Source organism: Magnolia sinica, chromosome 19 (genome assembly GCF_029962835.1).
Source record: "Magnolia sinica isolate HGM2019 chromosome 19, MsV1, whole genome shotgun sequence".
In the NCBI taxonomy this organism is placed as follows: domain Eukaryota; kingdom Viridiplantae; phylum Streptophyta; class Magnoliopsida; order Magnoliales; family Magnoliaceae; genus Magnolia; species Magnolia sinica.
This window is the reverse complement of record NC_080591.1, coordinates 25,873,556-25,888,330: the sequence shown is the minus strand read 5'-3', so window position 1 is coordinate 25,888,330 and position 14,775 is coordinate 25,873,556. Positions and strand designations below refer to the sequence as shown.

Here is a 14,775-nt window from a genome sequence, read left to right as displayed (position 1 = left end):
ACCTTTGATGTGAGTCATTCACTACATGGAGCTACACTTTGATGCGGGGCATCCATCACATGGGGTCCAGTTTTAAAGTTACTGCACATTATGTCAGTCCACCTTGACATGGACAATTCATAGTGTGGAGCCCCACATTTAACATGAGGTGCTCATCACGTGGGTATACTTTAGAGGGACTGTAAATAGAAGAGAGGAGGGTAAGATTTAAAGTAATTAAAAAGTTTAACAACAAACTTGTCAAAAAATTAATAAAAAATATCTATACACTTAAGCTAAATAAACTTAGAGAAAAAAAAAATAAATCTCCATCACTTAATTTTTTAGAGTTTTTTAATTAATTCTTAAAACAAATAAACTTTACAATTAGAGTTTTACCTATCAATATTTCGAAAATAAAAGTTTGTAATTTTTGAACGAGTAGATAGGCTCTTATTAATAGTTATGTTAGCCGACTCCACTGACATTATTGGACAGTAGTACGAGCCCATTAGTATGTATTTGTTTTATCCACGTCATCCATGTGCGGAATAAAATCTCACGTGGCCACACCACGGGAATCAATGGCGATTGAGTACTCACCATTAAGCTAATATACGTGTTTTCCGTTCATCCCGTCTTTTTTATTACCAATGGGTTAGTTGGTTAGCGGACTCGGAAGTTTTTAACGGTGGTCGTTCAATCACCACTGTTTTTATGTGGCGTGCTCTCCCTAAGATTTTGATCTGCCTCATTTTTGGCGTCACTCTCTAAAATAACGATCCAAAGTAGATGGACGGTGTGGATAAAACAAATATATCATCGTGGGGCCCACAGAGCACCGTCCTGTAGGGACGTGTCTACTCGCGGTTTCTGTACGCAATCCGCGTCCATATAACACATACATCACGGTGGGCCCACAAAGCTTACGGCTGGAGGCAATCCGCGGCCTACAATGGGTGGTGGATGCGTGGTCGGATAACGGCATGTGTTCTGTACACGTGTGGCGTAGCGAAGCTGTAAAAGCAAAGAAAGAAGAGAAAAAGAGAAGGGAGATTGAGAATCGCTAACCTGCGCCCGACGCCACAGAAACCCTCGAAATCTCTTCTCAAAACCAAACCCCAGCAGCAGCAGCAGCCACCAAGCAAGCACTCGCCGCAGGCGCGATGGAGGCGGAAAACGCCGCTCCGGGTCATCCGGCCGTCGTGGATGCCGGTGAGCCGTACGATTGGAGCAAGGAAGACGACGCCATGGACGAAGATCATCATCACCACCCTCCATCACAGACCGAGGCCCCATCTCCCGTTCCGGAAGGTTGGTCCATGAAAAACCCTAACCCTAGTTCTTTTCATTATTATTTTTTTTTAAAATAATAATTCCCCATCACTTTCTCTTCTGCCACTGTTATGCTATCGCTTGTATTATAAGGCTAACAAAGATTGAATTTCGACGGTTGAAGTAGATCTGATCAGCTTTGCCAATTACCGATCTCGGTTTGGAACTTCGGAAGTTCGTCCATTCCGCTTTTGATGGAAGTATCGGCAAAGCAATTTACTCTTTATTTATTTATTTTTATCATATTCTCTCTCTTCAGCATTATAAGCTGTTGTTGTATTTGGATGCATTTTTATTGACTGAATATCTGAAGTTTTTCTTTTTATTGTATTTTTTAATTTTTCGTAGCTTAATAACAATAATAATTGTAAAAAACAATTATGATATGTATATTTTTTGAGAAATTTCCCATTCTCTCTCTTCAGCATTAGAAGCTGTCGTTGTATTTGGATGCATTTTTATTTATTGGAATATCTGAAGTTTTTCTTTTTATTGTATTTTTTATTTTTTTTAAGCTTAATAACAACAATAATATTAAAAATAATTATGATATGTATATTTTTTTTTTGAGAAATTTCCCACTTACAACTAGTTGTAAATGCAACTACTTGGGGTGTTGGACCCACAGTGGTGTATGGCATCCTACCTGTTTCGCGGGTTGCCTCACCATGAAAGCGGGACACCACAAAAATCAGGTTGCCGATCCAGTGATCATGTGGTCCATCAAGTGAAATTGGAGGTTTTTGGGTGGTCGTCCATTGTTTTTATGCTGTGGCCCACCTGATGATTGGATTGGCATAATTTTGGGGCCTTCCTGTTCCATGGTGGGACCCTGTTGGCTGGATTGGGTGCCATACATACCGTATTATGGGCCCACAAACAGCTAGTTGCATGGTTCCCCCTGACCACATCTACTACTAGTTGTGTTTGAGACGTCTCCATACTGGCTAGTTGTTATTACTATTATTCTATATTAACATTGTGTGTATTATTCAGCAATCATGACATTCTCTACTTCAAACGGCACACACATGCACATGAGTTATTTAAGCCTCAGTGGTTTTATTCTTGTTACAAAGGACATGGCGTACCTTGAAGTTTAGCCTAATCGAGGCTGCTTCAAATAAAATGCTTCCTCTAACTCAGCTTTGATTTGTGATTCCCAGTTATTCGGGAGGAGATCCAATCAAATTTGCAGTCATTGCACTTGGAGCCAAAAGGTGTTTTAATCTTGCTTTATTATTATGCTGCACATGTTTATAACTAAACTTTGGAATAATTGAATAGGATCTAAGCAGCATAAAGATAGGGCAGTCCATCATGCATGTCCACTGTTTGTTGAAATTTTCTGCACTGATGTGATGTACGTTCTAAATGGGCTGAATTTTAGGGAAAGACAAGGAAATGACTGAAGAAGTTATTGAAGAAGATGAAAAGGAAGATAATAAGAAGCGGCATCTGAATGTTGTATTTATCGGTCACGTGGGTAAGTTGATCCTATTTGGATGCTGTTTTCTCCCTGATCTTTTTTTTTTTTTTCAAGTGTTTGATTTTTTGCCTTTTCTGGTTGGTGGAAGGCGATGCCTTATTATTTTTACCACTGTACTCTTTGTGCTTTGTCATACTTGGCCGAGCAAATGTGTTCTTGAATGTACCTCTTTCTTTTTAGTTTTCAGGTGCTTGCATATGCTCATGTTTATGATGGTGATGGAGGTTGTTGTTTGTACATTATGATTGCTAATTTATCTGAAGCAAGTTACACTTGCCTACATCATTGTCATTGATTCATCATCACCATCACTTTGTTCCAGCTACTTTGGTTATAGCTTTCACAAATTCATCATCGCATCATCTTGTTCCATTTTGGTTAGGCTTTATGAATCCCCTTTCTTGATAAATAACAGTTCTGCATTGTTAACGAAAATGTGGAACACAGTATCATTAAGACAATGGATAATTGTCTCCAACATACAACTAAACCTTGCCTGCACCTTCCTTCACCAAAATCCGGTGCTAGGAAACAAGTTTTCATATCCCTTTCGCACCACTTCCGTCCAAGTGCTTTTAGGTCTTCCCTCATCCTCATTTCATGCCCCTCAACCATAATCAAAATTCCTTCCATATTGGAGAAGTCTCTAGTTTCCTTAGTATGAAATTGAACCATCTCAACATGCTTTCCAGCATTTTATCACCTGCTGGTGCTACGCTTTGGATGACCTCATTTTAAAATCTACCATGCCGATGTTCCCCCTCATCTATCTCAACATCTTAACTTTGCAACATGTTCTCTGCTCATGTTGCCTTTGAATCGCCCAACAGTCTTCCCTCATGTAGCATATTCAGTTGAAAAACATTCTTTTTTTGAAAGGCAGTTGAAAAACATAATTATATAATTTTAGTAGTAAAATAAGTCCTACAAATTCTGCTTGAGTTTCATTTGCATGTGGAGATCAAACAACACTCTAGAGGCACATCTCCACTTAATCCATCCAACAAAATTCTACTGGATGTATCTAATTGACACCTTCATCTTTTGAATTGCAGAGCCAAGGCAATGAAGTTGTTTTGGGGCTATAATGCCATGGTTCAAATAAATCCTTTGATGTAGCGCATGGCTGGAGTTGAGTTATATCTTGCAATAGATGCAAAAATGTTGGGTTTGAGCACCAGCTCAGCGGCAGACATGGCGTGTTCTAACATTGAGGTCTTTGACTTTTGAGTTCGACCTTAGCTCGCCTCTTAAAGATGCTACAATGTTGATAAATAAAGTATCAATAGAGAAAAAGGAAAATCTTGAAAAATAAAGCCGAATAATGGACTATTTGTGAACCAATGGCCTTTAAGATTGAGACAAAAACTAGAAATTACTAGAAGAAACTGTCATCTCTACAAAGAATATCTCAAAACCTTTATTCCAATGATCAACAAGTAGAATAGTCCATACGTATGAGACTCATAGGCTTCTTTAAAATAAAAAAAAATTTAAAATCAAGTTTTCAATGTTTCAAATTGGTGTATCAGTCATTGTGTCATTCACCATCGATACAGCCCTATATTGGGCTGTTTGGGCCCAATACAGGCTGATACAGCCATATCTTTCATGGGTGATACCAGTACGTATCAGGTGATGTGTTTTGGTTTCAGACAATACTTTAAACCTTGCTTTATGTAGACCTCAATATAGTTAGTTTTCTTAGAATAAATCCCATACTAAGTTCCTATTGGCGCTCATAATTTTTCTCAAGTAAGTTCAGACTATACTCATCGAAGCAATATAAAGAAAGGAAGAGAACTAAATAGAGAAACAAATGAAGGAGAGCAAAATCTACTAAAATCTACCAAAATCTGCTAAAATCGCCATGTATATACAACTGTATGGCTTGACAAAACCCCTACAACTACCTTGCATTTCTGTGTAAGGCCTAACAGATTGTATTGTATGGTATGGCTTTTGGACTCCGCAGTCCAACGGGCTCTTGTTTTAAGCCATCTGGTTCGATTTGTGCCCCCACAGTCCAACCAGATGCCTTATATAACTCTAATCTACAATCTCTTACAAGTTGGTCCACCGTTTGACCTTCTTGAGTACACATGCTTGATGTGTGGCTATGATGCTTTAGCCTTGGTTCTCTAACTATTGATAATAAAGCTGCATTTCAAATTCTCCATTTTGGTGTCCTTTTTTTTTTTTTTTGTGAGAGCTAACAATAATTTATTGAAACGCCCCAAAAGTGGATAGAGAATACAACCCCTAACACAAACAAAAATAGAGATCCGCTCAATATACATCGCCCAACTGTACATCAAAGTTTCGATTATTTAGATAACCCCTTTTGGTAAGTTTTAAAGCTGTTCCTCGTAATCTTTCAAACCTCGTTTAAATCCATTCATTGATGCAACCGGAGATGGGTATGCAAATGGATCAAAGAAAAGAAGAAAAAGATTGGGGAAAAATCCCACAAGCCCTAGTGGAGACGAGATCACAAAAACCCCCTTTCTACAAATCTCCTTTCAAGTCATAGAAAAACAAAAGAAAAGACATTTTTATTTTCTATAAATAATAATGCTTTACAACCAGTGTTCGAAATATTGGTATCGCGCTATGTATCGCACCCTTGGGATATAGATACGTATTGGTTATCGCATGGGATATATCGTTTGTATCGCATAATTTATCGCACTTTTTGGGAAACATGGGGAAACATTGGAAAAGTGGTTGAATTTTTTAATGAAACTTCAGGGATTATTAAAAAAGACCTTAATACACACTTTTAAATAATAACATCTAAAAAAAAATGTGCACCTAATAAGTTTCCTTTGTATAGGGTCCTAAGCCATGTGATGTTTAACTCAATTAATGCAAATATATTTAAACTGAATGCATGACATTTATAAATGTATCAAAGACATGCATGAAAACACAACCAATTCATTAAAGAGCAAAAGAAGAATTAAAAATTGAGAAATATACATATCAATGATGTGAATTGGTTGTGGCCTAGAGGCCCTTGACCCACACAGAGTTGCACGGTGGCTCGTAATCATCATCTCCATCTTGATAGGGCTGGAAATATTATTGCTCCTCCACAAATCTACAATATTGTGCCCATAGGAACTAAAGAATGAGGAGATCCAAAGTTCAAGTGGACCCATTATGATGTGGCCACGACCCTAGTGCGGATTGCCTACTGATAGTGAGGTGGCTACTGACATTGCTATGTGGGCCCCATCATGATGTATGTGTCCTATCCGGGCCATCCATCCTTTTTTTCAGTCTATTTTATGGTATGAGATAAAAAATGAGATAGATCCAAATCTCATATGGCCCACACTGTCCATACGTATTCAAAGCTCATTTTAGGGAATGAGTAAAAAAATGAAGCAGATCCAAATCTTAATGGACCATAATATAGGAAACAGTGGTACTCGATCGATCAATCTGATATTTGTGTGGTCTCTTCATCCAGATCTTTGCGACCTTATCAACCGTTCGATGGCAAATAAACATTTTAGTATGGCCCATGTAAGACATGGATATGCTTCATTTTTGAGATCATATCCTGAAATAATCTTTCAAAATTGTTGGATGGTGTAGATTTAAGACAAATACATCACCCTAAGTCTCATAATCAGGGTTCCACCCACCTAGGTGGATTCGAGTATCACTGGATTTCATGTAAAAGCCTTGGAAGAAGTTCGTGTGTTGGGAACCTAGGTGGGCTCACCGTGATGTTTGTGAGAAATCCACTCCGTCCATACATTTTATGAGCTCATTTTAGGACATTAAACCAAAAATGAGCTGGATTCAATACTCAAGTGTGCTGAAAAATGGAGGATTGAACGTCCACAGTTGAAATATTCGTGGGGCAATGAAAGTTTTGAATCTGGTTAGTATTTGTGTTTTCAGTTCATCTCGGTAGGAATGATATTATGAATGGTATGGATGGCATGTAAACATCACTGTCAACCACAAGGAGGTTTCAACGGTAGAAATTTCCCTACCCACCTTTTCCTTTAGTGCGGCCTACTTGAGTCTTGGATCCCATTCACTTTTTGTCTGAAGTCATAAAATGAGCTCACAAAATGGATAGACGGAGTGGATTTCTCACAAACATCACGGTGGGCCCCACCTAGGTTTCTTGCTAAAGGCTTTGGCAGGAAATCCGCGTGGAGTCTCACCTAATCCCTCCCCGTGGGGATGGAAGCGGATTGGCTGGTGTGTTGACGTCCAAGTTATGTGGGTCCATCATGAGGTATGTGTTATATCCAAACCGTCTGTCCATTTGGCGAGCTAGTCGTATGGCTTGAGCTAAAAAACAAGGTAGATCCAATTATCAAGTGGACTACACTGCAAAACGTAATAGGAGATTTAACGTCTACCATTGAAACCATTTTGGGGTCACAAAAGTTTTGGATCAATACGATATTTGTTTTTCCTCTTCATCTAGATATGTGTGACCTTATGAATAGATTGGATGGAAAATAAACATTATGGTGGGCCCTACAAATGTTTTAATGGTGAGAATCATTGTCCCCACTGCTATTTATGGTGTGGTCCAGTTGAGCTTTGGATATAACTCATTTTTTAGGTTCATGATTTAAAATGATCTCGCCAAATAGATGAACGGGGTTGATATAATAAATACATTATTGTTTGGCCCATGTAACATTGATCTCCTTTGAACCATTGGTACAACTCAGAATGTCAGCGCTCATCTTTGCCCCACATGTAACCACACATTGAGTAAACTCTGTGGGGTCCACCGTGATTTATATATTTTATCCACTCCTTTCATCCATTTTATCATATAATTTTAGGGCTTGAGCCCAAAATTGAAGTATATCCAAATCTCAAATGGATCACACCATGGAAAACAGTATGAATTGAACGTATACCATTGAAAAATTCTTGAGGGCCACAGAAGTTTTGGATCAGGATTATATTTATGTTTTACAATCATCCATGTTTTTTTGATCTTATGAGCAGCTTGGATGACAAATAAACATCACTGTGGGGCCTAGCAAGGTTTCAATGGTGGAAATCATTATTCCCGTTGTTTCCCAAGGTATGATCCACTTGAGTTTTGGATACGCTTTAATTTTGGGCTCAACCCCTTAAATGAGATGGAAAAAAGATTGGACGGCGTGGATAAACCACATACATTCGCAGTGGCCCCACTGAGTTTTCTCCGTACAATAAGAGCCTACCGGACTCGGTACGAAATCTGATTTCAACAGAGGGCGGAAGCCGTTTTTGAAGAAAGGGAGGGTTCCGGACCTTCCGGAACTTAAAATCCCCAAATCCTTCTCAATCAAACCCAACTTTCACAAATTTCTACAGATTTTTTGCCGGAATCTTCGTTGATGTATCTCCGATTACGTAATCTTCATTTCCAGGTATCGAAATCCCCTTTTTTCTCTTTTCTTTTTTAAAAAAACTTTGATAATATCGAAGAAAATCCTGTGATATCGTATGATATATCGTGCGATACAAATATTTTTTCTTTTTCGAAAACTTCCTGCTGGTTTCGTGTTGCTGGCCAGCGATACTGATAATATCGGCCGATAGTATCGATATTGTGAACACTGTTTACAACTCCAAACATAGCCTTGTATAGTCCTAGATAAAAGAAAGAAGCCTTAATTGTGCAAAATACTAAATTACTCTTCAAATTCGTCACCACCATATGGGCTTTTCCTTACATGGCTGTAACTCTTTCAAACAATATCATAATCGCTTGATCTTGGGCTAGTTTGAAATCTTACTCAATATGATATCAAACGTGACCAATTTTGTATCATTTTGACATCGTCTAGTGCTGCCCCAAGAGTTGCCCACAACAATTGATGAAAATATGAAGGAAACTTATTAATAATTCATTGCCCAATCGAATGTTGAAATGTTTAGGGTTAAAAAAATGTTGAAAATGAATTATGCCCTATAAATTTACTAACCCCTGATTGATCCTGTAGGCCCTATGGTGCAAGCTAATTGTTAATCCCATCCAATTGATCATTTGATCGTTGATTTGGTCCATATCATCAAGCAAGACAATCTGAACGGTAGGATTTGTCAGATCTTTGATCAAGCATCTTGTGTGGCCATTTGGTTGCATCAATGGCACTCGATTTCGTAAGGGACTCCTCTTCAAGTTAACGGTAATAGTTGTCTATTGTGATGATTGTATCTTCCTCGGCCTCGACGACAAATTGATGGTGTAACCGTACACGTTGAGTCGGTAATGTTGTATGTAGGACGACGTTGGAATACATGCTATCTCTTATCCTTCGAGTTGGAGGTATCAACTTCCCTTTCTTTCGGAAAAGTGGATTTGTTGATGTGGAAGGCTAGATCTACGATTGTGGCTTCTTTGTCAACTTTCAATTTGTGTAGGTTGATGGACATTGAAACAATACATGGCGCCAATCTCCATGGAATTTGCCACTATGATCAAGCACTGGCCATTTCTTTAACTATTGAGGAGTCAATATGGGTTAATCCTTTAGTCTTTTGAATTGGGTCGTACACTAATTGATTTTCTGGCTTGAATGGAATTTCCTTCGATCATGCCAGTGATCCATCAACAAATTTATCGAGCAATCCAATGAGGAATTCCTTTTGGACTGCTGCACCTTTTGCAGCCACGGTGTGGGGACTCTAGATATAATGGATTTAAATCCATTATGCTTTCCTATTCAATCAAGGACTTGAAGCAAGTTTTCGTTGTCTCCTTGAGTTCCTTCAATTCTTTTGCAAAATCTTCTTTAAATACTCTAATCTCATTATTGTGTTTCTGTAGATTCTCCTCTTGCATGTCTTAAACATTTGTCTCCTTGAGTTCCTTCAATTCTTTTGCAAAATCTTCTTTAAACACTCTTAATCTCCTTGAGTTTCTATAGATTCTCCTCTTGCGTGTCTTGAACATTCTTGGTTGTCATTGACATATCCGTGCAATAGGATTCTTTTGAGGAGCTGACATGGGGCTGGCCTCATTCATAACAACGGGGAAGGATGTTGTTGAAAGGAATTGTCATAAGACACGTAAGTTGGTAAGACTCGGGACAATATGAATGATGATTGTTGAGGTAGTCAGATAGGAATAATGCGACAAAAATGTAGGAAAGGGATAATCGTATGAGGCATATAAACATCTTCCTATTGATGACATCTCTGTAGAAAACATGGGCCAAACCTTAGGCTTGGGTTCTAGATATATGGTTTTTGAGAAGTAGAAATGAGTTTGATATATATATATATATATATATATATATATATATATGGATTTGGGAATTTGGGAAGGTTTTGGTAGGGTTGGGTAATGGGTATGCTTGATGGGTTTTGGTAAAGAAGAAAGAGGAATAAATTGGGTCTTGGGATGGGAATGGGTAGGAAGGCATGATAACTTAAACCAACACAAAGGATCACAAAGGAATGAAAGCAAACATATCAAGATATACTAATGCAATATCTTAGGAAAGGAACTCGCTATGTGGGGCTTGAATGTATATTGGCGGACTGATCGTATCGATGGTTAGATTTGACCAGATGTGTCTATCTTCACCGTGACAGATTGATGGACTCATTTGGATCAACGGTCAAATATACCCCTAAACGTATGTTTGTAATCTTTTGCAATCCGGAATATTGGTTAGTGAATTGCGTTGGATCAATGAGCAAATCTACTTGTAGACATTTTTTTTTGAAAGACAACGAAACTTTATTGAAAACAAACCACCTCCCAAGCAAGGCGCTAAGGCGGGAATTACAACCCAAGCATGGCTGACAAGATAAATGTCCGCAACTTTTACACCAAAAACCCAACTAACGGCATCTTCTAGCTTTCAAAGTAAACATATCAAAATTTACTATTGCAAGATCTTAGGAAAGGAACTCGTTATGTGGGGCTTGAATGTGTGTTGACGGACCAGTCGTGATTTACGGTTAGATTTGAGCAGACGCATGTCTATACTTAATCACGGCGAACTGTTGGGTCATTTAGATCAATGGTCAAATCTGTCCCTAAACTCACAGTCGTAATCTTTTGCAATCCAGTGTATTGGTTAGTGAATTGTGTTGCAACAATGACCAAATCTACTTGTAGACATTGGGTTTGCCATTTCCTCATACATTGTGCCAAGATTTGCTGTCATATGTGCATCAGAAATGGGATGACTTACAATCTTAGGATTGTTAATTCATTATTAGACCTTAGGATGACATTGTGGGCCTTGGAACAAGCAGTTGATTTGATCATGAAACAGATGATAATTATGGAGGCTTGTATGGTGAGTATGACCACAATAAGTAGTTTTGAAAAACATGTTAATTTTATTGAAGAAACAAGAAAGGGATGTAATATAAGCCTTTAAACATTTATGGGAGGCCTTTTGGGAGGCCTTGAATTCAAGAAAGTTAACTCAAGGCAACCTGGCTAGAGTGGTGGTTGCCACAACGAGGATGAGTAAGGTCCAACAATGTTGCTATGTGCAATCAGGACTAAGCAAAGTGTACCAAATCGGTTACGTATCGGCCGATACGTAACGGTAATGGTCAGGTCCTTTATGCAATACGAGGGTCGAAATAGTGACCACCCAGTTTTTGGCTCGGATCGGCCGTTATGCAGGCCGTAATGGCCATTACGCCTCATAACTGCCGTTACGCCCCATAATGGCCATCACTGCCCCATAACGGTTAGGGTGTAATGATCATAAACGGCTAGTTTTTTTTTTTTTTTAGTCTTTTTAAGTTGCGATTTTTCTCATTTTTTGCCATTTTTCTCTCCCAAATTCTGACGACTCTTAGCTTGAATTTGAGGATCAAGATTTTGTTGAATTGAAGCTCCATGGGCCATTTTTCGAAAAATCTTTAAAAATGGGTATTTATACTTAAAAAAAAAAAAAAAAAAATCTCTGTTGATATGGTTTTTTTTTTTGAAAGATAACTTTGCATTAAAGGCAAAAAGCGAAACAAAAGAAGGAACTGTTGAGGTAGCAGGACCAATTAAGCCTCAAGAAAGGCGAGATCTACATTACACCCATCCGTATGGGAAACCCATTAAGCAATCGAACACTTAACAAAAGAAGCCACTAATTGAGAGGGCTTCGATTCATTCCGAAAACACCGGTTGTTTCTTTCTAACCAAACAACCCACCAAGTCGCCAAAATCGCCATCCGCCAGACCTTAGATTTTGGTTTGCCTAGTTTGACACCATGCCAGGCTTTGAGGAGCGTATCCACATCTCTAGGAAAGCACCAATTGACCTTGAAGCAGGAGAGAATGATGGTCCAAATAGAGCGAGTGAAGGAACAGTGGATCGGCAAATGGTCGATAGTTTCTTCAGAGGATAAGCAGCATATGCAAACATTAGGGAAAATCATTCCTTTTTTCTGAGGTTGTTATGGTTTAATATGATGCATTATTCAAATTAAAACATATGAATGTGCATTTTATATATTATGGAACTAATTTTCTATTTTTTGTGTATTTTTTTTAAAATTTCGGACTATTTTCGGTCAATTTTTAAAAATTAGCAAACACCTACACATGTGAGATATTTTGATATTAAATTCATTTTAATATATCTATCATTAGTATTAGATAGTTAGAAAATTAAATCTATGAGTTTTTGTAGTCAATTCCAGCCTGTTGGGTTCATAAATTCATCAAACTACCTGATACAACTTTCTCACCAAAGAGTGGACTATTAAACCACCATAAACACGTTCGAAATTATAAATGAATGCATATTTGGAAACATGTTCGAAATTATAAATGAATGCATATTTGGAATATTTAGAATTTTATGGATGTAATGGATATTTTTGAGAAGAGAAATTCTAACCGTTACAAGGGGAAAATTGGCCGTTATGGAGCTGTAATGGCTGATACAGCCCTTAACCATATTTGTAACGGTGGGCACCATTACGTTCACCGTTACCGCAACAATACACCTTCGGACTAAGAGCACGTAACTACTTCTGATAGGACTGGCCAAATTATTTGAAAGGAATGTTCTCATTGTTGATCACAACAGGCATGTCAAGATTGAGATCTCAGATTATGATGGCCATCTGGATCCTGAGGTTTTCAATGATTGACTAAAGTCAATGGAGTGTCATTTTTGCTGGTACGACATGGAAGATGCCATTATGCTATGTTGTGATGCCATATAACTTATGGGCATGACCCAAGATAGCCTTACACTGTTGAATAAGGGTTGCAGCTTTGCTACTTTCCTTCTATATGCAATTGGAAGAAAATGAAGGCTTGGAGTAGAGGTTTGTATTGCTATATTATGAGACAGCTTGTTTCCATGAGCTCATTTCATTGTGATAAGAGTAAGACAATATGATTGTGGAGGAATAGATGTAGTGAATGGTCGATTTGTTGTTGCCTAATTGAGACAATGAAGCAACTAGTAGTGTGTTATTGCAATGGGCTATGGTTTGACATTTAAAGAGAATTGGAGATTGTTCGGCTAAACAGTGTGGATGAAGCATAATAGAGCACGCGAAAAGTGTAGGAGTGAAGGTTGGTGGCAAGACCCAGTAGCCTTCAATACACCCATTTGCCTGTTGCCAACAACTCCATAGCATTTCCTCCCCCCCAACCCACCCAAATTAGACCCTAAACGTTGACAAAGGTAGAGTTTGTTGCAGGACATTATGCGGCATAGTCTCCCTCCTGCAATCTCCAATTCTACAAGGGACAAGAAGGTAAATGATTCCAAAAAAAACTTTATAGAATACCAATAGGAAGGTGAGCATGAAGGTGCTTTAGAAGGTTTTGATTAGGAACTTGAGGGAGGCATAGATGCCCATAAGGAAAATGAATTATTGTTGGTGTTCAAGAGAATTTTGACGGTATCGAAAGAGGTAGCCTAAGAATGGTTGAAAATTGATATCTTCCATATATGACTCTTGCGGTGGTAAGGCTGTCAAAGGTCATTATTAATGAAGCAACAATATGAATGTGGCTTCGTAAAACATGATGGACGAGTTAAAGCTGAAAGCTCAAGAGCATCCCAAGCCTTACAAGATTGTGTGGGTGAACGATATGTTCATCCTCGTGACTAATAGTGCTTAGTGAGCTTTCCTTTGAATGATTACGATGTTTTTTTTTTTTTTTTAAAGATATAGAAGAGAAAAAAACTTACAAAGGGAAAAGGGAAAAAACGCAAAAGAAGCGAATTGCTGAGATAGCATGAAGCTCCTAGACACCAAGAAAAAGACAAATCGACCCTCTTTAAACTATTTACATTAACAACCCATTCAATGACCAGCTTTTTAGCCTTAGAACCTACTATCCTACTAGAGGACAACCGATCATTGAACCACCTATCATTCCTTTCTTCCCAAACCGCCCACCAGTGGCAAGGATAGCCATACGCCAGATGATAGAGATAATTTTTCCAAGCTCAAATCCATTCTAATCAGATAACATCTTTGCTGCAGACTCTGGCGTGCACCAACTAACCGAAAACTGCTGACAGAAGTCTTCAAGAATAGAGGAGATGAAAGGGCAATGAACCAATAAATGGTTCACTGATTCTGCGTTACGCATACAATAGAGACAAACGTTAACTAGCTGCAGGCCTCTCTTAGACAAGTTATCTATTGTGAGGATCCTATTATGGCTTGCCAGCCACCCGAAGCAAATATATTTAGGCAGGGCCTTGTACTTCCAAATGAATGAGGAGACTTCACTCGTGAGCCGCGCGGTAAGATAGATTGCTGTGGAAAGAGACTTAACGGAGAATAAAGCTGTTTTCTCCAGAGGCCAGACAATTCTATCAGGCTGAGAATTGATAGTCTTAACTTGGGAGATACATTTCAGAAGCTCCATATATTCATCAGTTTCACTTTGAGTTAGATTTCTAGTACATCTGACATCCCAAACTGACTGATCGGGCATAGAAGAGCAGCACTTGTTAATATAAATATTTCTGTCGGGAGCAAGC

At 38.5% G+C, this 14,775-nt stretch overlaps 1 protein-coding gene across 1 annotated transcript in view; it reads left to right on the top strand.

Moving 5' to 3' along the window:
* The first annotated feature begins 949 nt into the window (after window positions 1-949).
* LOC131234394 (uncharacterized) overlaps window positions 950-14,775 on the top strand; it is a 69,388-nt gene continuing 55,562 nt past the window's right edge. Inside the window, exons 1-3 of the mRNA XM_058231233.1 lie at window positions 950-1,293; window positions 2,481-2,534; window positions 2,705-2,800. Coding sequence (XP_058087216.1) covers window positions 1,146-1,293; window positions 2,481-2,534; window positions 2,705-2,800 — 298 coding nt within the window. The 5' untranslated portion in view covers window positions 950-1,145. The remainder of the gene's footprint in view (window positions 1,294-2,480; window positions 2,535-2,704; window positions 2,801-14,775) is intronic.